This window comes from Triturus cristatus, chromosome 5_2, assembly GCF_964204655.1.
Source record: "Triturus cristatus chromosome 5_2, aTriCri1.1, whole genome shotgun sequence".
NCBI lineage: Eukaryota > Metazoa > Chordata > Amphibia > Caudata > Salamandridae > Triturus > Triturus cristatus.
Genome location: NC_140588.1, coordinates 983,732,394 through 983,758,292, shown reverse-complemented (window position 1 = coordinate 983,758,292; position 25,899 = coordinate 983,732,394). Strand labels below are relative to the sequence as shown.

The following is a 25,899-nucleotide window of genomic DNA, read 5'->3' as shown; positions in this document are numbered from 1 at the left end:
TATCTCCTACCCGGAGATATAAACACAAATATACAATAGCACTCCAATTGCAAATTAGTTAAGTAGCACAAAATACAGTGGTCTCCAGGGGGAGACTAAACCATATACTTTAAAAGTGGAATGCAAACTGCGACCGAAGTCGAGACTTGGACCAGGAAACTCAGAGGAGCTGGGGACACAAGGAACCATCCAAGGTAAGTACCCAGGAACCCCTCGGAGGCAGTGTGCAGAGTGGGAACACAGCTGCGCGCCCAAAAGAAGTCAACTGGAAAGTTGCGGTTGCAGTTTTGGGCAAAAAGGACCCTTCCTAGTGGACCCTGAAGAAACCCAGTAGAAGACAAAAGGTTGGAGAGTCACCTCACCCGTGGATACCCCAGGAACCAAGATACCAACACCAGGGAAGCCGGGTGCATAGGTGAAAAGTGACAACGCTGAATAAGACTGTGCAAGACTCCGGTGTAATCTGGAACAGAAGAACAGGTAAAAAGAGGGGGCAGTGTCTATGCCACTAGGAGGTGACCAGGAGGTACAGAAAAGTAATTACCACCAATGACGGGCAGCTCAGCAGAGTTGACGGTGACCTTGTCGCTGCAGCTGTTAAGACCAGGTGACGCTGAGTAAGGCCAGGAGCCGTGCATGAGCTGTCCCACTTCGGAAGTCAAGAACCAGAGGGTCGGAGTCCGGCGTAAGCACCAACAAGCCTTGGCAGCTGCAAAAGACGTTGTGAGGAAGGAGCAACATTGGGACCAGCAAGGTCCAAGGGAATCACCACAAGCAGGAGAGTCAGAGCAGGCCCCAAACAAGCAAGAGAGCCCACTGTAGCAGAGGACCCACAGGCCGAAGGCACAGAAGTCGCAAGAGGACCTCGAGCATCTCATCAAGGAGGAGGGCCCATGGTGCAGAGGATGCGGTGAAAATGCTGTACTTAGCTGGAAAAAGATGCTGGAGCTTCTTGTAGCCTGAAGATCTCTGGAGTGCAGAGCCAAGCAGCCTTGGCAACGGCAAGTAGACGCAATGCACAGGGGTTTGGTCCCAGCCATTCCAACGAGGGATACTGGCCGAAAAATTGCAGAGGGGAAGTTGCATAACCACCACCTGTGTTGCTGAGCATTTCCGAGTCAGTGGGACGTCAGGAGCAGCAGACCGGTCAGCTTCACTACAATACCTGCAGATGCAGGGGAGTGACTCCTTCACTCCAAGGGAGATTACTTCAGGTGTCCTTGATGCCCACAGGTCTGTTGAAGGTTCTGGATGAAGCACAGACAACAAAGATGACTTGCAGAACAGCAAGACCAGGTACAGCAAGAGTCTTCCTTATTGCAGTCACACTACCCTCTGATAAGCCTAATTGGTCAGCCCAGGTACCACTAAATTGAGAGTAAGGTATTATCTACTTCAACCTCTGCCATACCTTTGGGGACTCACTGGACTCTGTGCACACTATACCCTTTTTAGGTCTCGGCTGCGAAGGCTGCGCTTGCGCAGTCTCGCTCCGAGATTTAATGACTTTGAGTGACTTTGAGAAGAGGGGCTTGCACCCGCCCCTCTTCTCTCCTGTTCTCCATTGGCTGGCCTCTTAAATGCTGGCCAGCCACTGGAGAAGAGGTCCAGTCACTCCGTTGAAGCCCCGTCCTTTTCGGATCGGGGGGCGTGTTTTTTCGTTGCTTTTCGCAGGGCGTGTTTTTCTCTCCTCCAGCCAATGGCAAGAGGAGAGAAAAAGAAACACGCCCCCGAATCCGAAACCGAGGCTGCGTTTCTCCGAGGCAGTTCTTCTCTGCCTCGGAGAAAGGCGGTGGTGTCCCGGCGTTGCTCCCTCACCTTAAATTGATTGACGGGACTTGCAGCCATCTAACTCATTGTACATTACGCCACTTAATCTTGGAGAGAAATGTTCGTAAAAAAACTGCACAGCACACATGGCTTCAAGTTGAGGACGTGCTTGAGGAGGAAGAGTTCAATAGATAGACGCTGGTGCCACAAATAACATCTCCGCGTCACTCGACTACACCCTGTATTCCGGCACCAACAAGATGAGGGGAAGCTTCGCAGATCGGGCGCCATGGGCATGATCCCCCCCCCCGCCTGTGCGAAAGGCCAGCCCTTGCCTGCATGAGTGGATTTCACACCTCCTTCCCGCACTGCACAGCTCTTCCGAGTTACGGTCCAACCCTGGTGAGGTGTTTGTTTGTCCAAACTCTTGACAACTGCCGGTACTCTCACAATCAAAATAAAAAGCGGCCGGTGCTCAGTACCATTTAAAGCACTGACCGGGACGCATTTAACCAGCCCCACCCCCCGCGCTTAATGCTGAATTTAATTGACTGGGGAAGTTTACTAGAACCTGGAACACTGGCATCCTCGATACACGAAATGTGGCGGCACTAAAGGCCAAGCGCTGGGCAGGGGGTGAGGCTGCTGCCAAGGGACGAGCTCGGCCCGCAGTGCCCATCCCTCACATGCCCCGCTCCGGCCCTGGCTCTTACAGCGCTCGTGCAGCTGCAGACATTCCCAGAGCGGGCCGGGCCACGAGCCATCGCCTCACCCAAACCCACTTCTCATTGTGACGTATCACCTTTCGCACCTGAACCCCATGACGGCGGGTAGACTGAACTCCACAGCGCGAGCCGGGACTCTGTGAAATGCTCACACCGTAAGTGTTAGATCGAGGGGCGCGTGTGCATGCCGGAATATGTGTGTACGTTTGTATGCCGTAACTTGGAGCTCCTGCATTTGATTACTTTCGATTACAAGTTTATTATCTTATCAAACTTCCAATCCCCATTCATGTTGGTATTTGTTGTTTTTCACTTATGTTGACCCATCGTCCTAAAAACTCTTCGAATGATTCCCAGGCAAACGCGTGTATATACATACTTTACTGCCCCGTTTCCGATTACTATGGGGTAATCAGGCTGTGTCCGGTGGGCTGCGCTAAAAGATCAACTCTCAGCCCCTCCCTTCTCCTGGACTCTTCCTCCCCCCCCCCCCGCACCCTACGCTCCTGTCTGGGTTAAGTGAGACCCTCGGGGTCCCGGCGTCAATTTATTTTGGAGGATGCCCAGGTGAGTCAGCAACTAAATTCCTGATCTTTATCAGCAACAATTTAGTTTGTGTTGAGAGCTCCGTAACGGAGCCAATAATAATTATTTAAATAATGCTGTATTAGAAATCGTAGCTGGCTTTCATTGAAGTGTGTGTGTGTGTGGGTGGCTGTGTGTGGGTGGCTGTGTGTGGGTGGCTGTGTGTGGGTGGCTGTGTGTGGGTGGCTCTGTGTGTGTGGCTGGCTCGGTGTGTGTGTCTGGCTGGCTCTGTGTGTGTGTGTGGGAGGCTCTGTGTGTGGGAGGCTCTGTGTGTGGGAGGGAGGCTCTGTGTGTGTGTCTGGCTGTGTGTGTCTGTGGCTCTGTGGGTGGCTTTTTTGTAGGTGGCTATATGCGTGGTGGCTCTGTCTGTGTGTGGGTAACTGTGTGTGTGTGTAGGTGGCTCTGTGGGTGGCTCCATTTGTGTGTGGGTTGCTCTATGTGAGTGACTCTGTGTGGGTGGCTCTGTGTGTGTGTGGGTGGCTTTGTGTGTGTGGCTCTGTCTGTGGGTGCAAATGCAATAGGTCTCACATTTGAGAGGGATTAAGCTATTGACATTGTAAATAACAATGCCATTTCTTTAAATGTTTGAAAAACAAAAACAAAAATAATGTCATGAGCAATGCCAATAGCTCTAACTTTAACAATGCCGAGACCATTGCATTGTAAATGCTTGTTTTGGTATGGTATAGACAGTGTCCGCTTCCTACAGGCTGTCCTTCTGTCCTCTTTCCTGTCCAGTAGTGATCTGAGGATTGTGTCTTGGGTGCCACATTCATGCCATCTTCCAGTCTGTGTGAGGGGAGGTCTCACTAGCCAATGGGGCAATAGTTCCCACAAGGCAACTTTTCCCACTTTAGTTTTAAAACTCTGTTTTAAAACAGTATATAATACAGAAACTTCCCAATTACATACACAGACCGGTGGAGGGAGAAGTGGAATATAAGACAGTAACATATAACAATGAGGAGCAAGAGGGTCATGAATAGAGGAGAGGGGGGGGGAGACAAGGAGGAGATGCAGAAGCCTGACAGAGCCCAGCAGGTACCATTCCCAAGAACTAGAGCCCAGTAGACAGAGGATGCAGAACAGACAGCCTTGCCCGTTAATCGCCAGTTTGAGTCAGCTGTGTGAGACAGAGTATGGGGAGATGGATCAGGCAAGTAAATTCCCTGAATTCACCAGATAAAAAAAGCGTACGCAGAGTCCCCATGTTTTGTCAAACTGTGGTACAGTGTGGTTTACTACTGCTGTCAATTTCTCCATTCCCAGGAGTTCCAATAGCTTGTGTGGCCAATCCAATCAAGTTGGGACATCCTCAGTACCGAAACGGGACAGTAGCACCTGTTTGACTGCACGCAGTACCAGAGTGACAGCGCGCCCTTGCATTAATCTCAGAGGGTAAGTCAGTGCGTTGGGGAGGCCTAATAGGATGTAGCTAGGAAATCTAGGTAGGTCCGTGGCGTATATTTTGTCAATTTCTGTAAGAACATCGCAACAAAACTGATGTATCTTGGGACAAAGCCATAGCAAGAGCGTCTTAGAGTGTGTGGCCACAATGTCTCAAGCAATTGGGATCCCCACTGAGCTACGCTAGCTGGGGGGTAGTACCAGTAATGGGCTATTTTAAGAAACATATTTGCCCGATGTGCTATATGCCGAAGCGTGAGCTCTATTTAAGGAGGTCATGCCATTCCCTGGGGGTGAAGGTACGTTCACATTCCACTTACCATCTCTTTTGTGCCAGTGGCTTAGTATAATGACTGGCGTGAGGAGAAATGTTTAACTATACGAAAGAATAAGTTTATTAGATTGACGTGCGAGCAGCCATTTTTCAGATGGTATAAGGGGTCGGCTTACAGGAGGGTGAATGGGTGGTTTCAGGAGCCAGTGGCGTATGGCCATTTATTGCCAATATGAAGCGGGGGAAAAGGTCACAAATTTTGGAGCGAATTTGGGGGAAGTCGAAGATCCCATCTGTGTCAAAAAAAGTCACCTGCCCTCTTACAGTTGACGTCTTGCCATGTGAGAAAGGTGGATATCTTCGATGCCAGTGGAAAATCTGGGTTGCAGATGCATGGAGTAAGGGACGATATGCAGGAAGAGAAGTGTCGCATCGCTTGGATGCTGTCCCACACCCCCACCGTTGCCTTGGTGACAGAGGATATATATTACAGGTGGTCAATGTACTTTAGGGAGCCATGGTACTTTCCATGTGTATTCCTGCGACTGCCCATTGTCAATGAAGCACTAATGTTTCTCAGTGCACGTCTTGATCCATTATACCATGTAGTTGAGCTACCTGGAAGTATCGCTCTAAATAAGGTAAGGTAAATTGTAAAATTGATACTTGTATAGCGCACTACTCACCCGCAAGGGTCTCAAAGTGCTTATACGAACACCGCTGTGGAACCCATCCTGGCTTTCCCTGTGAGGTTTCCATTCCTGGGTACCCCCAAGGTGGAGGCCAGACATCCTTAGCGTTGTGGGGGCTGTTGTGGAGATTAAGCAAGCGATTGCCCAGAGTTGCAGAGTGGGACTCCATGATTGGAATAGGCACCGAGGCGAGAATTGTCAGGTCCGTGGAATTTTGAGCCCAAGACCCGCCGAGGCGGGGAATTGAACCCTGGTCCCGGGCCAGACCTCTGCATCAGGGTCTGCCGCTCTAACCATTGAGCCACACTTCTCCAGTAGTGCATAATCCCCTTTACTTGACTTCTCCACCCAAATGAAGTAGTTCATGAGATGTGTGCAGGAGGTTGCAGAGGCAAAGTCTGCTTGACAGAGGATTTTAGGGAGTAAGGTAATTTTGACTGCTGCAAACCTCCCAAGCCATGATAATGTACACTTCCTCCATGAAGCCAGCTCAGACTTAGTTTTGGAAGGGAGAGCGGATTAGTTGTCATGCGAAGTGCATGTTGGTGTGGGATGTATTTCGGTATCCAGGTACTTAACCCCTTGAGTAGCACAGTCAAACAGGAATACTCGCTTAAGTTTGGTTTGGTTGTCCGTAGGAATAGTAAGGTTAATGGCCTGGGTTTTCTGTAAATTCATTAAAACCCAGATGTTTGGCCAAATTCTTCCACTTCCTGTATAAGCAGCAGTTGGGAAGTAAATGGCGGTCACACCGAACATTATATCATCAGCATACAGTGCCAATTTATGGTCCATGCCCCCCCATCGGTATACCGGTTACAGAAGGGTGGCTTTGGACATGTTTGGCAAAGGGCTCCATGTGGAGGGCCAATAGTAACCGGTGACAAAGGGCAATCCTGACTGGTGCCCCTTGCCACACCAAATGATTAGAACATCAACCCATTCGCCCTAACCCATGCCACAGGGTCCGCATAGCTGCACCAACCCATCGTTGAAACCATATACTCTGTCCGAATTTGGCAAGCACCCATTGAAGGTACGCCCAGTGCACTCGGTCGAAGGCCTTCCCCGCATCAACCAATTGGAGGAGTGCCATCAAGCATGAGCATTGTGTCTTGTCAAGAAGGAAACAAAGGTACTTTGTGTTGTTGCTGCAGCCCCTCTTGGGTATAAACCCGGCTTGGTCTGGGTAAATGAAGCCTTTTATTTAGGGAGCCAAACGAGAAGCTAAAATGCTAATAAAATGTTTACATCAATTTTTAGTAGGGTGATGGCCAGTACCAAGTGCAGTTTGGGGGATGTTTACCTGGCTTGGGGAGGACCGCGATAGTTACTGCTCTCATAAGAGTCTTCAAGGGCACCAGTGTCACTGAAAGATGCATAGGCAAACTAGGAGGGGGGGGCAAGAGTGGCTGCAAAAGCTTTATAAAATGCTGAGGAGCAGCCGTCCCAGGCGCGGTATAGCCAGAAGTACTTTATATGGGTGAATATCCCGATCTAGTGTGGAGCCTTTGTGTTAAGGAAGTTGGGTTACCGGAACCGGAGCTAGATATTCAGGCGCAGCTTTCGCATCAAGGGCCTCTGCTGTGTATAAGGTGGAACAAAATCGTTCAATTTCCTGCACTATCTTTACATCCTCGAACTCTACTGCCCAGTGGGCCCTTGATATCAGTTACCCGTTGTACGGTTTGGGCGCGAAGTCGTTGAGCCAGGAGCCGGCATGCTTTTTACCCCCAATGTAGTATTTCTGCTTGGTGTGCTAAAGAACATATTCCGCTTTGTCCATGCCTAGGGCCTTAAGCTGTTTGCAGGCTAGCGTGAGTGGGCGTCTCGCTTTGTAGGAGCTTGCGCGATTGTGTACCTCTTCTAATTCCTTTATGCACTCCTCTAGAGCAGTGCATTTGTCCTTCCTATCCTTATTAAGCTTAGCTGATATAGCAATGAAGTGGCCCCTGACGACTGCCCTCTGGGTGTCCCACAGTAGGGCTCCAGGAGAGTCCTGTGTGTTATTCATGTCTAGAAAAGCCCGTATGGTGTCAGTGATTTCAGAGATTTTAGACACATAAGTGAGCAATCTGTGGTTTAAGCGCTAGGTGAAGTAGGAGTGATAGGCAAGTGGTCGGAAAGAGATGCTACTCCATTGTTGGCTGATGTGGCTTGCGTGGACAGATGAGAAAACAATCTATTCATGCGTAGGTCTGGAGGTCGGCCGAGAAGGTCTAATTTTTCATCCTCAGATTACGCTGCCGCCACACAACTACTAGTCCCATATCTCTAAGCCGTTTCTAGTTCGTTGCCAAGGGCTCCCGCCTGTCCTACCAGTTGTGCCAACCTGTCCAAAGTGGCATCGCCCACTATCTTAAAATCCCCCCAATAAGTCAACATGTGCTGTGGCCACCACTAGCCCCACTATCGTTAAGAAAGGCTTCCTGGTGGAAGTTCTGGGCACAGACGTAATTGTAAAGGTGTAGCCCCCCCACCTTCAGTCATAGGGACAGGAATCTACCAGGCAGTTCCAACTGTATTTGTATCACTTTCCGCGGAAAGAGTGAGGCTAACAGAGTTGCTACCCCAGCCCTCATATCAGGCCCAGAGGAAAAGCCCCGACTGCCAAACCATTGCGACAGAAGACGTTTCCAGTCTATACAGATTAGGTGCGTTTTTTGAAGCAAGCTGATGTTGCACTAGGAACCTTATGTATGAATAGTCGTGCTATCAGATTCACCATTGCATTTAGACCTTGTACTTTAAGGCTTAATAAGAGAACCATGTATAAAGGTGCGGGATTGCTATAAGCAGGGAGGGACAGAGAGGCAGGGGCTGTGGAACCCTCTGTATGACCAAGTGGGTAATAGTGAGCATAACATGCCCATCAAAGTGAGGTGCTGTTGGGTGAGGGATGAAGAAAGCAAACCTAACAATGACACAGGAAAGTTCTCCTCCTGGGAACTAAGTAGTCATAGATCAAAGGGTCCATGCCGTTGGTGGGTTTCGAGTCCACGAGTCGTTGCTGCACATTGGGATGGGAACTCGGTCACCTCTGGAGAGGACTATTGAGGGGGGAGAGGCTGCACTGTAGAGCCCCGCAGCGGCGCTCGTAATCAAACATTCATCCCGGAAACAATGGCCCTCTGTGTGACATGAGTAGGTGAAACATTTATCCTTAAGGCATTTCAGGTTTTGATGTGTTATCTTGTTGCTGCAGCTGGCGCAGCTCTCTCGTCGCGGCTTTCGGTGTCAGTCGGCTTCTTGAAGTGCTTCTTGGTCGGACAAGAAGAGCAGCAGTGCACCGCATTCAATCCCGAGGTAAACTTCACCATCCAACGAGCATCATCCTCCTGTAGTTTGTCCATACGTAATAACGAGGGGACCTCTACTAAAGTGCGAATGCTACTCCTGCCGGAGCTGCAGCTTCTCCAGCCGCCGAACACCTGCACGTCCTACCCCTCCTGCCACGGCAGGACGCAACCATCTCAGATGGATACTACTCAACACCCGCTCCGTCCACAAGCACGCTATCGAACTCTAGGACCTACTCGACTCATGCTCCCCAGAAGCCGCCTTCCTGACGGAGACCTGGATGAACCCCTCCTCGGCGCCCGACATTGCCATAGGCATCCCGGACATCTACAAGATCACCCACAGGTGCCGCAACAACAGACCAGGAGGAGGAATCACCATCGTCCACAGGAATACCCTCAGAATTTCGACCAGCACCGAGGACACCCTCAGCGCCGCTGCACACCTGCACTTCCAGATCCACATCGATCCCAACGCCACCCTCAGAGGAACCCTAGTCTACAGCCACCCCGGACCCCGGCCACAGTTCAACGACTCCATCACCGACATAGTCAGCACGCACGCACTTGCATCTATAGACTACATCCTCCTCGGAGACCTGAACTTCCACTTCGAGAACGCCACGACAGCAACTCCACCACCCTGCTCGCCAACCTTGGACTCAAACAGCTCGTCACAACACTCACCAACTCCACCAGACACACGCTTGATCCCATCTTTTCCGCCAGCAACCACTTCACCTTCAGCCACACCACCAAACTCCACTGGACCAACCATCGCTGCATCCACTTCACCTCCGAGAAACCCACCACGCACCACCACCCGCAACGGATCCCCCACCGCATCTGGAACAAGGTCACCGAATACCAGCTAATCACCACCCTCGCCCGAGACCCACCAACCGATACCGACACAGCCACCTGCAACCTCTGGCAATGGATCGACTACTGCGCCAACACTCTCGTCCTGATCAAGAAACCCTCAAACAGACGTACCGACAAAGGCCATCTGGTTCACCGCCGACCTCCAGGCATCCAAGCAGATTTGCCGAAGACTCGAGAAGAAGTGGCTCCACGAACAGACTCCGGACAACCACACAGCCCTCAAAAACGCCAGCCGCAAGCACAGCCAACTCATTCGAACTGCCAAAAGGACCTCCTTCAAGGAACGCATCGACAACGCGCGCAACAGCAAAGAGCTCTTCAACATCGTGAAGGAACTCTCCAGCGCCAGCTCCAGCTCGAAGGACATCCCGCCGTAGCAAGACCTCTGCGACTCCCTAGCCACCTTCTATCACCGCAAGATCGCAGACATCCACGACAGCTTCAACACCCAGACCCGACACGCCCCGACCGACACCTCAGACTCACCGCCCCCTAGCCACACCGCCCTCCTGCTCTCCTGGACCCGCGTCAAAGATGACGACATCATCAAAATCATGAACACCATCCACTCCTGCTCACCATCAGACCCATGCCCTCACCACATCTTCATCAAAGCGAGCTCCATCACCGCACCCCAACTCCGGTAGATCCTCAACAGCTCCTTCGAGACCGCCACCTTCACGGAGAGCTGGAAGCACGCCGAGATCAACGTCCTACTAAAGACACCCAAGGCGGACCCAAAGGACATCAAGAACTTCCGGCCCATCTCCCTGCTCATGTTACCGGCGAAAGTCATCGAGAAGATTGTCAACAGGCAACTGACCCGCTTCCTTGAGGAGACCACCACCCTGGACTCGTCCCAATCCAGATTCCGCAGCAGGCACAGCACCAAAACCGCCCTCATCGTCGCAGAGAGCAGGACCCTGCTGGACAACGGCGAAACCGTGGCCCTCATTCTCCAGGACCTCTCGGCCACCTTCAACACCGTCTGCCACCACACACTACGCACACACCACCAAGACTTCGGGTTCGCAACAAAGCCCTGGACTGGATCACCTCCTTCCTCACCGGCAGTACCCACAGAGTCTGACTCCCTCCATTCAGATCCGAAACCACCAAGATAACCTGCGGCGTACCCCAAGAATCATCCCTCAGCCCGTCCCTTTTTAACGTCTACATGGCACTGCTCGCCAACATCGTCCGATCGCACAGCCTAAACATCGTCTCATACGCAGACGACACCCGATTGATCCTCTCGCTCACCAAGGGACCCGCCACCATCAAAGCCAGCCTCCACGAAGGAATGAAGGCCGTCGCCGAATGGATGAAGAACAGTCACCTAAAACTGAACTCTGACCAGACAGATGTCCTCATCTTCGGCTCCACCCCCTCCGCCTGAGACGACTCCTAGTTGGCCGTCCACGCTGGGAGCTGCACCGACACCCATCGACCACGCACGCAACTTGGGGTTCATCCTGGACTCATCACTATCAATGACACAGCAAGTCAACGCAGTCTCCTCCTCCAGCTTCAACACCCTCCGCATGCTTTGCACGATCTTCAGATGGATCGCCACCGGAACCAGAAGGACGTTCACCCAGGCCCTCGTCAGCAGCAGACTGGACTACGGCAGCGCCCTCTATGCAGGAACCACGGCCAAACTCCAGAAAGGTCTACAACGCCTGCGCACACCTCATCCTCGACATCCCCCGCCACAGCCACATCACAGCCCATCTGAGACCTGCACTGGTTCCCCGTCAACAGTATCATCTTCAAGCTCCTCACCCACGCTCACAAAGCACTCCACAACGCCGGACCAGTATACCTCGAACAACTCACCTTCTACACCCCGAACCGCCAGCTTCGCCGACCTCGCTCCACGCATCCACAGAACGACCACCAACGGCAAAACATTCTCCCACCTCGCCATGGAACACCCTCCCCATCCACCTGCGACAGACCCAGGACCTGCTGACCTTCAGGAGCTTCTAAAGACCTGGCTGTTCGAGCAGTAAAAGCATCCCCCCCAGCGCCTTGAGACCCTCACGGGTGAGTAGTGCGCTCTACAAATGCTCTGAACACTTCCAATGAATAGTAATGGAACTAGGCCTCCCAGGGGAATATCTGCTCATGTAGATGTTCCCTCACATGTAATATGATGCACCCTGCCTTAGGGATCTAAGGCCTGCTGCAGTAGTGACTTACATACAGTACATGCAGTCTACTTTGGCACTGCACACAGGTAGTTAGTTGGCAATATTGTTTTTTCAGAATGGTTTGCACCATTTCACGCATCGTGCAATGGCAGTCAGCAGGCAGTTTGTGTGGGCCCATTAGGGCCATAATACATGCTACACACCTTTGGGATCATCTTTAGTACACATGCCCTGTGTACCAGAGGTACCATTTAACAGGAGCGTTAAGTCCTTGCCAATTGGGTTGCAACTGATATATGTCACTTTTAGGGGAAAGAACACTGGCACTGGAGCCTGGTTAGCAGGCTTCAGTGCACTGTCAGTCGAAAGCCAGCATCTTGCAGTGCAAATGACGGCAAAAAGTGGGGGGGGGGACATCAGCAAGTCGCCCAGTTTCCTACACTATGTTGCAGACAAAGGCTACAGCGGCGCCCTGCTTGCACGTTGAGTGCGGTCTAAGGTGGGTAGTTAAGAGTCCTTCTGGCTTTAAGGTAACCGGTCTGGATGCTTTGATAAATCCACCTGGCCCTACCTGCCTAAGATATAAGGTGTCCTTTATAAGGCTGTGCAGACAACAAAAAGCTGCTGTGGTATGGTCCGGTCTAAATAACACAAGAGAACGCTTGAAGTCAAGTGTGTGAAGTGCTGTCTTAGCTACCAATTCAGGCCGTAGAAAGAAGACCAGGAGCCCAATTGTTTAAGCTGGAATGGAGCAACCACCTTGGGTAGGAAACTGGGGTTGGTCCCAACAACCACTGTCACTATGGAGCTGGAAGTAGGGTTCGAATGAGAGGTCATGTAGGTCACTAATATGTTTAAGAAATGTTAAAGTTAGCAGAAAAGCAACCGTCTAGGAAAGGAACTGCAATGGGCAAGAATGCAGAGGTTCAGAGGGAGATCTCATGAGTATGGTAAAGAATGCATTCAGATTCCAGACAGTGGGAGGTGGCCCTCTAGGTGGAATGATAGCTTAAGGTCCTCAATCTTCCAGAGTGAGGACTGTTCTGCATATACACAGCAATAGAGGGTAGTTGCATCAGAATGGATGTGTAGACTAATCCTGCCTTTTGCAGATGTAGGTTGTAGCAAATAGCTTTATTTTACTGTAGGCGTGAGAGGGTTCATATGTTTTTAGGTACAGTGGGAGATAAACAGTTTCCATTCAGGAGCATAGCAGGTGTGTGTATGGTAGGTCTAAGGGCTTCCTTCAATATGCCATCTTCTCTTGAGGTAAGTTAAGGTAACCAAACTCTACGATCTCAGAATCCAGATTGTTAGATTGAGCTGCATGGGGTCCAGGTGCCTAATGGAAAGAAGATATTAAGATTGACTAAAAACCAAGTTTTTAGTTTCTTCCAGATTATTTCGGATTGTTCCTTTCGCAGATCGACAGGGAGGGAGTTCCCAAGTTTTGCGGCTCAATAACTGAAAGAGCAACCTCCCACACGAGATCTAGTTATCCTGGGGAATACAGCTAGTGCATCAAAAGAAGTCCTCCGATAACTATTAGGATGGTATAGTATGATCAGAAGATATGGATCGCAAGAACCCCTCGAGTTCTTATTTCTGTGGCAGAAAATGATTTAAAAGAGATTCTTTCCCTCATCGGGAGCCAGTGTAGATATCAAAGGGCAGAACCCATAGAGGAGAGTCTATGGATGTTAATCAGCATTCTATCCGCAGCATTCTCAACACGTTGAAGTGTTCTAATTCTACCTTGGCTAACCCCCAGATAGAGCATGTTGAAAAAGTCCAACCTGGATACTTGGACTACTTTTTTTTGGCCGCGCCCAGAGCGACCCTACGATCTTACGGAGCCTCTTTTAGATGTCAAAACAGACCCCTGCAAGGTTAACAATCTGATGATCAAAAGCGAGAGTATTGTCAAACCATATCCCTAAGCTTTTGATCTTAGATTTCGGAGTTGGAATAGGTCCCAGCACATCTGGCCACCATGCAGTGGACCAGATGGAGGGCTGTTTCCCCACAATCAGCACCTTTGTTTTTCCAGGATTAAATTTAAGGCATCTTCGATCCAGCCAGTCAGCTAAGCTTACCAGACAGTTCCTAAAATTGGCTGCAGAGGCCTTCATCCTGAGATAGGGGAATGATTAACTGAGTTTCATTGGCATAAGACACGATTAAGACACCGAAACACTCCACCACATCTGCAACAGGGCGCAAGTTTAGATTGAACTGGGTCAGACTAAGTACCGAACCCTGCGGCACCCACTACTGTAAGGAGAAGATATCTGAAGTAAAAGGCTGTTGAAATACCACAGTTCATCCACAGAGGACTGCCCATGGACTTAGGGATGTGAAAACTTAGAAGTGAGGTTTAGGCATTTTTGCATGTGGCACAAATGTCTATATATAGGATGCCCCACTGGCGAAAGCAAGGGAGTAGAGCTTGTGGTTGGAGTTCACCCTCTTGGACTTCTTGTTGCGTCCTGCAGAGCAGGTCTGCAAAGACATTACCCATCCTTGGGAGATACTCCGTCAGGAAGTGTAGCTGGTGATGGATTCTTTGCGTTTGTGCTGACAACCAAGGGGAGTGTGTGCTGCCTTAGTTTTATAGATAAAACATGGTGGTTATGTCAGCCTGCACCAGAGTTGCCTTGACCCAAATGTCCTGGAGAAAGACTTTAAGGGCTAGGTGAATGGGCAAAAGTTCCAGATGGTTGATGAGGAGACCCCGTTGATGAAGTTGCCACAAACCCTGGACAATCATGCTGCTGAGATGGGCTACCTAGCCGGCAAGTGGTGTGTCCGCAGTGATGGTCAACTGCAAAACTGAGTCTGCAAAGGGACTGCCCTGGCAACAGATTGCTGCTGTCCCACCACAGTAGAGAGTGATGGGTGCTGGTCCTTATCAACATTCGAATTTCCTACTGGCCCTCCGCTTGTGGCCATTGATCGATGAGGTGGAGGGATTGGGATGTGGAAATTGGTGTTTTTCAGGTCTAATGTGGTCATGAAGTTGCCTTGCTGCAGCAGGGGGTAACATTCTGTAAGGTGACCATAAGGAAATGTCCAACAAGATGCACTCGTGGAGAGTGCTGACACAGAGGTTTAGTCTCAGCGAGCTGTCCTGCTCGAGAATGAGAGATTAGAGGGAGTAGACGTCCCCCTCTTGCCCCAGTATTGAGGGGGCATGGTCCTCTTTGAGGAGTGTCTGAACCTCCTCCTAAAGTAGGGCCAGATGCTCTGCGCTAAGGGTTCAAGAGCCATGACTGTCAACATCAAAAATGTCGAGACAAGAGCACAGCTGATACACATCTAAACCAGATGGCAGGGAAAAACAATCTAATAATGGAGTTGGTGCCCATGCACGATCATAACGAGAGTCGTCAAGGAGACCTCGTAAAATGATTTCTTTATGAAAAACAAGTTGCAACAATTTGATCCCAACACTAGATTGCAGAAGTATGCAGAACATCTATATCTGCAGCCACACATGCTATGAACCTGTGCTCCTTTGCGACCTTTGTGGAGAAGACTGATTCTATTACAAACGTGGAAACAGGTTGCTTTTGAGGACTTCCTAGGTGGTCAATAGTCTAGTAGCCTCACTAGCGCATGTAACTGCTCCACAAGGGAGATTATAAGTGTAACGGTGAAGTAAGGCAAAAGTGCAGGGTTCAGAGACAATGAAGTCTGTGAAAGGCCAAGAATAGCAAAGATTGTTTCTTCTCTATACCTTTTTTTGGGGAGGAGTGCTCTTTTAAAGGGGAGGATATTCACAACCTGATATGCTATTGAATAAATAGAATGACCAGAAGAAGATGAAACTGACCATGCCTTCAACACTTGCGATATCGACAGTCATTTTCTGCCTTTTCACCCTCGATGTGGTAGACCATGATCGGTGTACCTTCGACATAGACTGTGATGTGGTCTAAGACATGTAGTGTCTTTGAATTCGATGGTGTTAGGGTCACCAGCATCCTTGTTTGGTTTGACAGTGAAATATGTGTTCGACATTGATAAGTGATGGCTTTTTCAACGTCAGTCTTGAATAACTTGATTCTTCAAGTCGCCGATGTATAGACTTCGACGCTTTAGAGAGCAAGAGTGTCAGCGATGAAGCTCAGGACAGCAACAATAGTGATCTGGACTTCTGTCATCAGTGGATCCTTCCATATGCCATACAATTCAAGATACATTTTTATCAAAGCAGAAATTAGAAAAGCTTAGACTCTCCTTATAACGGCACTGCGTTATCGTCTCAGCCCGAAGCCCGAAAGCTACTCTGCAATATTTGAATTATTATGTTACATGAACATGCGATGAAAAACCCATGAACTACCTTTTGGTAATCTATCCATATCAACCTCATTTTCTGAATTTTCATTGGACTCTTCTTCTGGGTGAATTTCCTCTGTCTGCTCATCACCGGATTCAACATATTTTTTAACAAATGACGGTTTTCTGAAAGGAAAAAAAAAAGAGAAAGGAAAAATTCTATTAGATATAACCATAAATAACATACTTTTCCAGCACAAGTTTTTGATGATGATAATTCTCTGCTAAATCCAAAGAATTTAATTCCAGGAAATAAGAAAATACATTTTTCGAGAAATACTGCATGAGAAAGTGCCTATTCTATTTGGATTTATAGAGCGCATGGCTACCTCAAACGGGGCGATACCAAAGGGGATGATGGACGGAGTGTTAGAGCAAATCAAACACTCACCCCCAGTCAACTGATCTGGGTTGAATCCATCATTCTTTAGCTCACTCCCCCACCCCAGTTCAGACATGGCCATATACAAATCAGTCTGACCCTGTGCCTCATGGGAACAGTCCAGCCCGAACTGCCAAGCCAGGTCTTCCCTGGACCGGAAAGAAGCATCCTGGGACCGGTTTCGGGTTCATAACCCTCGTCAGCCAGGCTATCTAAAATCCAGTGGCAAAGTGAGCAAGGGATACACGTCTGGGCATACCCTGCCAACGGTGATGGATCAAACCCAGATCTGTTGACTGGGTGTGAGTGTTTTATTGGTTCTGATGCTCCGTCCATCACCACCCCCTTTTGTACTACCTCAAACGGGGCTTCAAAGCGCGGATGTAAACAGATGCGCAAGTTACTTACCTTCGGTAATGATATCTCTGCAAGAAGGTAAACAACGTTTACTGCTAAACTTATTCCCCCCAGGGAATCACAACGCGGTCGTTACAACGACCACGTTGTGATTCCACATACCATTACTCCGCAAGACGGAACAACTTTCGGGGGAGGGGGTCGCTGTTGGATTTAAAATCCAACACCTTCCCTAGTGTCCGCACAGGCTGGAGATGGAATTGTAAATTATCCAGCGCGCCCCCACCCCCCCCCTGCGGAATCAACGCGGTCGTTGTAACAACCGCGTTGTGATTCTCTGCGGGGGAAAAAAGACTGCGGGATGACGACAGATTCCTGTAAGAAACGTTGGTTAGTTATAGATTCCTTACCTTGGAATTACCCCCTAGGCGTCAGACCTGAACCGGAAAGTTTTTTCGTCAGCCGTACCTCTGCGTGTCAGAAGGTGGCGTCGGTCGGCTCCGCAACTAATGACGTCATTAGTTGCTGAGTTACTGACTGACGCGGACGTCTTTTCCTGACAACAATAATTTGTGGTGATCGTTACGACGGCACCACTCTTTTCCATTGTATTAAATAACTTTCAAGAACAGACGACTCAGAGAGGTGTCGGCTGACACCTCCTTAAATGTGATACCAGGAATCTAAATCATACATTTCCTTGATACCAGGCTGCCATTTTCCCTTCTTTGTCCTGATGAAGACCCGCTTTAGATGCTTACAAACCTGCACTACTCCATAGGGTCGAAACGTCGACATTGCTCGCTCAACTTGTCCACGCAACCCCACAATTAAAATAAGGAATATTATATCCTGTTGTGGTTTATGCATTTGACTTTGGACTTTCTTTGTAAAACTGCGTCCACTATTGTAAATATGTGAAATACTGTAAACGGTGGCGTCTGTTTTAGGTAAAGGCGCCAAAAGGAAAATTCACATATATTTATGTCCTGAACTAAGTAAATAACGGTGCTACAAGGTGAGAAGTACCACCCTTCTTCCCAGAATCATGGGCCTTGACCCAGTACAAAATAGATAGCAGTCCTTAGCACACGTACCATTTATAAATGCTTAGAAGTATTGCGTGTTTTCACAAAACAATTCAAACACATTTACAAAAGAGTGAGTTAGTCTTTTTTCTCTCTTCTTGGTCGTTCTTTTATTAGTTTCTATTCTTCTCAGTAGTTCCAATCAGCCAACACGTGTTTCGTCGCAACAAGGGAATGTAGTTCCGCGACTTTTTCAAGGCTCTTTCCGGCTTGATTACTCACTCGGGAGTTTGAGAATTGAGAAGTTGGCGTCACGTTCGAAGTATCTATCAGTAGAATAAGTACTGAAAGGGAAACCGTTTAAGAAAAGATAGCAGACTCTTATTGCTGCAAGTGACGCCACCACACCAGAAACCATTGGCGGTTTGGAATTATCACCGCTTAATAAACATATTAATCAAGCCGGAAAGAGCCTTGAAAAAGTCGCGGGACTACATTCCCTTGTTGCGACGCAACACGTGTTGGCTGATTGGAACTACTGAGAAGAATAGAAACTAATAAAAGAACGACCAAGAAGAGAGAAAAAAGACTAACTCATTCTTTTGTAAATGTGTTTGAATTGTTTTGTGAAAACACGCAATACTTCTAAGCATTTATAAATAGTACGTGTGCTAAGGACTACTATCTATTGTAAATATGTGTTATATGTGTGAATCTGTGGTCAACACTATGTCACCGAGCACGATCAGTAACTAATTGTTTCACGGTCTATGTAGTTTATTGTTGGACAGTCCTATAAATATTTTATTGATTTATACAAAGAGTAAAAAGGAATTTATTTTCAGAATCTCTTGTATTGGTATGTGTGTGTTTTCGTTTCCTTTATTGAATGATCATTGAAACATTGTATTAAGTACTTTTCAAACCAAGGTTACGTGACTCACAACATAACCTTTGTTTGGACTCAAGGAGGCGCCATGGAAAACTCCACAGGTAGCATATGCACCACACATTTGTGAGGTTTTGTGCGCACTTGAAAGGAGCAGTCTTTCAAAAAAGACTGGAACCAGGAACGAGCAGGAACTTGAATGCCAAAGTCAAATAACCTCTCAAGGAGCATCTCATGGGACAGTATCAAATGTGGCACTCAAGTCGTGAAGAATGAGCAGAGCTTCTGTCCCATCTCCAATATAATGTACTCAATTACGCTAGAAGCAAGGTTTCCGTATTAAGTGCAGTCGGAAATCCTGACTGAGTGGGGTGGAGCAAGTTGATAATCTCCAAACAAAGCAGCAAGTTGGCGATGGATGTGCTCTTCAAGCATCTTTGCAATTAGAGAGAGCAGCGAGATCGGGCAGCAGATAGCACAGTCTGAGACTTCCAAATTCGGTTTCTAAAGTAAGGATATCACCATCGCATGTTGCCATGCATAAAGAATCAAGCTCTCCCGTGCTCTCTATGCCACTGGAATCAAGCTATCCTGGCTGAAGAGGGGTGAAACCCCAAAACCGATCCTAGGATGCTTGTTTCCAGTCCAGGGAGGACCTGGCTTGGCAGTTCGTGCTGGACTGTTCCCTTGAGGCACAGGGTCAAGACTGATTTGCATATGGCAGAGTTCAAACTGGAATGGCATGGTGAGCAAAAAAACGACGGATTTAGGCCCAGATCTCTGTACTGGGGTGAATGTATGACATTGTTCTGCATTCTGTCCATCAACTGTTTTCGCATTTGACCAAGTGACAGCGGATCTAAAGGAGAGCCTGACTTAGTGGCATCTAAAACGGCTAAGAAATTGGTAGGAGAAGCTGACGAAGAATCTCAGGTCAAGTTGCATTATAGGCACTATGAATATTTGACACCATTTAACAGAAAAAGTCAGGAACTTTGTAGCTGTCAGTTTGAGAAAGAGGTTGTGTGAATGCTGAAGCCAGATCCAAGAAAGACTTCATTTCAAAAATTGCTTCAGAAGAGTTTTGGGCTGTGGCAATTTTATCGGAATAATAAGCCGCACAAGCAAGCCCTACGATAACCACTCATGGCCATCTTAAGATTTGCTTTGTCCTCTATTGAATAGTGCTTGAGCAAAGCGCATTTCAAGTGTTTGCAGGTTTTCTTTAAGGCAAAGAACTGAATAGTTGAACCAGGGGGCTGAAAGACTAGGTTGAGATTTAAACCCTGGTTTCAGGGAGAGTATTTAGTATAAAGTGGACCAGAACCAATTGTCTACAGTGCTTACAAGATATACGCTGTCCGATCTACCTTAGGCATACAATGTTTAAGACGAGTATACAAAATTGTGGGGTTGAATTTGGCCCAGCGTCTAAAAAGGGTCATAGAACACTGGGAAGGCTCTCTGGTCTCAACACCCCAGATTAAAACAGGGACCATGAAATGGTCTGACTAAATAAGAGGTAGTGGATCTGCCAGTGCATTTAATAGGTTAGATAAAACTATCTAATAAATGTCCCACCGTGTGAATGGGTGCATTAAGTAGGCGATGTAGACCAAAAACACTGAAATTTCCAATAAGAGAGGAGGCTACACTACAATTAGAAAAGTCAAAATTAATGTTAAAATCACCCAAAATAATAAAATTAGCAAATTTGAAATTATAAGGAGATGGAGCCTCTGCCACCAACAGCTCCACCTGCCAGCCGTTGCTGGGGGGCGGTAGATCAGTGAACCAGAGAAATTAAAATATTTGGCTAGTGAGAAGATAACACTCATTGTCAGGAATGGGAAGGTTAAAAATCTGACAAGAGAACTTAAAAGGAAAATGCTACTTACCAGTATGCATCTGTTTTTGGCATGTAGAGCTGTAGATCCACATACTTTTGCATAGATCGCCATCTGGTATTGGCTCAGATGTTTGCACTTTGTTATTGTGGAAGTCTGTGTAGTCACGAGATTGGTGACTCCTCCTTTGGGTAGTAGTGTGCATGGGCATCAACCCGATCTCCAGATAACTTTTGCCATGAAGGGTGATGGAGTAGTTAGAAATAGGAAAGATGTCCAAGTGTAATGTATCTAAGTGAGGTAGTACTGCAACCCATACAGGTGTCCGGGAAGGTGGGTGGGCGGATTGCCCTTAAGTGGTGGTAAGAAGGCTACAAAAAGTTGTAGTTTTCCTGAAACTTTTTGTCCTTTTAAATGTAGTAAAGAATAGCTCTTTTGACGTCAAGCGTATGACGAGCCCGTTCAGCTACTGAGTCTGGTTGAGGAAAAAATACTGGGAGCTCAATAGACTGGTTAAGGTGAAACGTCAAAATTACATTAGGTAAGAATTTAGGGTTTGTCCTAAGAACCACTTTGTTGTGATGAATTTGCAAAAATGGTTCCTGTATGGTTAATGCCTGGAGTTCACCCACTCTTCTGAGAGATGTGATGGCCACAAGGAAAGCTACCTTCCATGTGAGGAACTGTAACTCACATTTATGTAAAGGTTCAAATGGGGGACCCATGAGCCTTGTTAGGACAATGTTTATATTCCATACTGGAGAGGGTGGAATTCTGGGAGCAATTATCCTTTTAAGGCCTTCCATCTAAGCTTTTGATGGGAGGCACCCTAAACAATGAAGTGTTGTCTGTTTTGTAAGTAAGCTGCTATAGCAGCAAGATGTAATCATATGGATGTATATGCCAGATTACATCTTTGTAAATGCAGGAGATAACAAATAATGTTTTGAGTTGAAGCATCTAGTGGATTGATGGTGGTGTTATTGCAATAAACCACAAATCTTTTCCATTTAGCTGCCTAGCATGCTCTAGCTTCTCTAATGACGTTCATGCGGTCTGGTGAGAGATTGAGGTAATCAAACTCTAAGACTTCAGGATCCAGATCACTAGGTTCAGTTGAGCTGGTTCTGGATGTCTTATCTCTCCATGGCTCTGTGTGAGAAGCTTTGGGGAAAGGTGCAATTTTTGGTGTGGGACTACTGAGAGTGCCAGCAGTTGGTTGAACCATAGTTGGCGCAACCAGGATCATTGTGATAGACTGTTCTTTGAGCTTGCGCACCAGTAATGAAATGAGCGGGAGAGGCGGAAAAGCGTACGTAAATCTGCCTGACAAGTTCATCCATATTGCATTGCCTTTGGACAGTGGGTGTGGATATCTGGAGGCGAAGCTTGGGCATTGTGTTTAAATGAGTGGCAAACAGATCTATGTCTGGGTGGCCCCCACATTTGAAAAAACTGATTAAGAACTTGCGGATGAAGTTCCCATTTGTGCATCTGCTGTTGACGACTGAGCAGATCGGCACTTTTTGTGTATCCCAGGTAGGTGCTCTGATAAGAGGTATATTTTTTGAGGAATGATCCATCTCCAAATGCTTAGTGCTAGGCGTGAAAGCTGCAGAGTATGTTCCCCCCTGTTTTTGTTTATAGTACAGTGCTGTCATGTTGTTCTTTCGAACTAGGACAATCTTGCCTAGCAGATGCTTCCAAAATGATTTTAGGGCGAGAAATATGGCCGGTAACTCCAGGTGATTGATATGAAGTAGTTTCTGTTGAGGGGTCCACATACCTTGAATGGTGTGGTGTAAGAGGAGTTCCCCAGCCGGTGTGCGGTGTGTCCGCTGTTAGCACTATTTGTGGAACCGGGTCTAAGAACGGCCGCCCTTTGTAAAGATTTTGTGTGCTCCACCATTGCAGAGAGCAATATGTGCGGCTGTCTAACACCAGATCTGTAAGTTGACCCGGAGCTTGGTTCCACTGTTGTGCTAGACGTTCCTGTAGTGGCCACATTTGGAGTCTTGCGTAAGGGACGATTAAGATGCAAGAGGCCATCATCCCTATTAGCTGCATGAACACTCGAGCTGGTAGTGAGTGTTGCGGTTGAAATTATGTTACGAGTGCTTGCATACTGGCTATCCTGATTGAGCTGGGGTATGCAAGAGCTATCGAAGTATCTATTGTTGAACCTAGATACTGTTCGGTGTAGGACGGCGGGAGATGTGACTTGGTGAGGTTTATTGTGAATCCTAAATTGTGTAGCAGCTGGATTGTGTTGTGTGTGTTTTTCACACAATCGCTGCATGACTTGGCTTTTATGAGCCAGTCGTCCAGGTAAGGAATCATGAATGTGTTGCCTTCTCAAGTGGGCTGCTACCACCGCGAGGCATTTTGTAAAGACTTAGGGTGTGGTTGTGACTCTAAATGGATGAACTTTGAACACGTACAAGAACAAACCGTAGGTATTTCCTGTGAGCAGGGTGAATAGGAATGTGGAAGTAGGAGTCCTTGAAATCTAGAGTGGCAAGGAAGTCGCCTTGTTGGAGCAGCAGGAGGCCCAGTTGTAATATGACCACATGGAAGTGGTCAGATTGTATGTACAGGTTTAACGGTCTGAGGTCTTATAATGGCCTGACAGTGCAGTCCTTTTTGGGAATGAGGAAATAAAGGGAGTAAACCCCTGTACCTTGCTGGTGTAGGGGAACAGGTTCTATTGCATGCTTTTGCAAGAGAGAGAGAACCTCCTGCTTGATAAGCGTTCGATGTTCTGTGGACATTGGACGTTGTCGGGGAGGTATTTGGAGTGGGGGGGGGGGGGGTAGAAGTAAATTCCAGGCAGTAACCATATTCTGGATAATTTGTCTTACTCACCTGTCTGTGGTGATGGAATTCCAGACAGGTAGGAACTGTGATGTCGTCCCACGAGTGGAGTGGTCTGGGGAGGAGTGGAGGGAAGTCACTGTTTTGTGTTGGGGGAGTTGCGGGTGTTAGAACCACGTCCTCTCTGTTATTGCCTCTGTAAGTCCCTCTATAATATCCTCTGCTAGGGGAAGTTTGAGTGGGGCTTTTGCATGTGGAAGAGGTGTTTTCTGTGCCAGTTTTGGAGACGCCCCTATAAAAGGAGCGACGAAAGGAACCTCTACTAGTTGTTGCTTGTAGTGCCCCCATAGATTTGGCTGTTTGTGTCCTTTTTCATCTTTTCTAAAGATGTGTCCACAGAAGGTCCAAAGAAGTGCTCCTGATCCAAAGGTTGATTGAGGATGGTAGACTGTACCTCTTGCTTAAAACCAGATATGCGTAACAATGCATGTCTGCATAGTAACACACTTGTATTAATTGTGCGAGATGCTTTATATGCTGCATCCAGGGCACATTTAATAGAGGTATTTGTAATTAACTTTCCCTCTTGTATAAGATCATTTGCCTTGGTCTTATATTGGTCTGGAAGATGCTGCATGAGCTTTTCAAGCTCATCGTAGTGAGCCCTGTCATACTTCGCTAGTAAAGCTTGTGAGTTGGCAATACGCCTGAAGTTTGCTGCCTGGGACGCAACTCTTACCTAATGCGTCCAGTAGTTTGGACTCTTTGTCTGGCGGAGGTGCATCACCTGTGGTTTGGGAATTTGCCTGTTTACGGGCATTTGCCACTACTGAGTCCAGAGGAAGTTGACCCTTAATGTAAGCTGGATCGCTTGGAGCTGGTTTGTATTTTTTCCTCAATTCTAGGATTGAGCACCCTAGCTCTGACAGGGTCTTTAAAAACCTCAGGGGCATATTTAACCCCTTGCATGCCCTTGACGGAACCACTCCGTCATGAGCCACGGGCGCCGTGTGCTCATGACGGAGTGGTTCTGTCATGCTGCGGCCGTTGGCGGCCGCTCCTCCCACGCGGCGCTAATTCCCCGCCTGTGCGGGTGATTAGCGCAGTCATGACAGAACCACGCCGTCATGAGCACAGCTCACCCGTGACTCATGACGGCGTGGTTCCGTCATGAGCATAGCGGCGCCGCAGCGAAGGGGTTAATAATCCCTTTGAGCATAGAGAGAGTGTTTGTTGTTTTTTGAGGCTGCGAGAATGTCACTAATAAAAAGTCCTCTTCCAGGGAGTCTGAATGCAGTTGAACCCCATGGTGTGCAGCTCTATTTATTAGTTGCGCAAACCCTTTGTTGTTATCTGGAAGGGTTGGTCTGGAGGGGTATAAATCTGGTTCAGGTACATCTGTGAAATTATAATCGTCCCAAGAGTCATGAGGTGGGATACTGTGGGTGTTGTCAGTATCTGTGTCATGATGTGGTGGGTCATATCTTCATCCCCACCCCCTAAATCCTCATCATCATCTTGTTGAGCAGGTGAAAAAGGAGGTACTGGAGAGTATGCTGGATAAAAGTATAATGGTTGGAAGCTGTGGAGGTGGAGAAAAAGGCCTCATAGCTGAGGTGGCTGAGTCTTTTTCTTTGAGGGTATCACAGGTGTTTGAGGTGTCCAATTTCCTCTTTTTAGGTGGTATAGAGGTGACTTGTCCGGTAATGGGGTCAATATGGAGTGTCTTTTGCTTAGGAACCGGTGGATCTGGATGCAAAAGTTCCTTGAACCCATTGTCTTTTTTTGGCGCCAAGGACTTAGGCTCCAAGAGGTGTTTTGGCCTATCTTTAGCTTTAGGAGGTTTTTGTGTCCTCCTGCTTAGATTTAGGCTGTTTTTTCGGATCCGAAGTCTTGGATTGAATTTGCTTCGGTACCTTGGGCTTAAGTTTCAGTGCTCAAGACTATTTTTCGGTACCGCGGTGAGGCTGGCTCGATCCCAAGCTGCCTGAAGGCTTTGTGGGCTTCGGAGTCGGGCCCGGAGTTTCTGAAGTATTGCCACGGTGTCGACCCAGACCCAACGGTGAAGGTGTTACCAGAGCCTTTTGGTTTTTCGGGGCAGGGGCGTCGACGTCCGTACTCTCGCTCCGTTGACATGGAGTAATTGACTGGTCTTCTGAGTCCGATTCGTCAGCTTCTGAGACGCTGGCTTGTTCATCTCTTGTCTCCGGTTCCAGATCGGCGGGGCCTGCCTCAAAGATGTTGTCCGGCGCTGAGACGGTTGATCTAGACATTTCGGGACGTCGAGCCCGGCGATCACGTATAGTCTTCTGTTGCAGGGATTCTGCTCATGCACAGAATTATGCACAGGAAACCAGGACCTCAGTGAATTGTGGTGTACCAAAAACTCGGCTCAGAACCCAGAACCCCTATCCGACCAGCATCAGTGTCCCATTCGTTATCCGA

The 25,899-nt window shown here is 48.0% G+C and overlaps 1 protein-coding gene across 2 annotated transcripts in view; it reads right to left on the bottom strand.

Moving 5' to 3' along the window:
- ATRX (ATRX chromatin remodeler) overlaps window positions 1-25,899 on the bottom strand; it is a 1,501,634-nt gene that overhangs the window by 1,292,839 nt on the left and 182,896 nt on the right. For both annotated transcript variants that reach the window (XM_085608236.1, XM_085608237.1), the window contains exon 5: window positions 16,142-16,263. In XM_085608236.1, coding sequence (XP_085464362.1) covers window positions 16,142-16,263 — 122 coding nt within the window. The remainder of the gene's footprint in view (window positions 1-16,141; window positions 16,264-25,899) is intronic.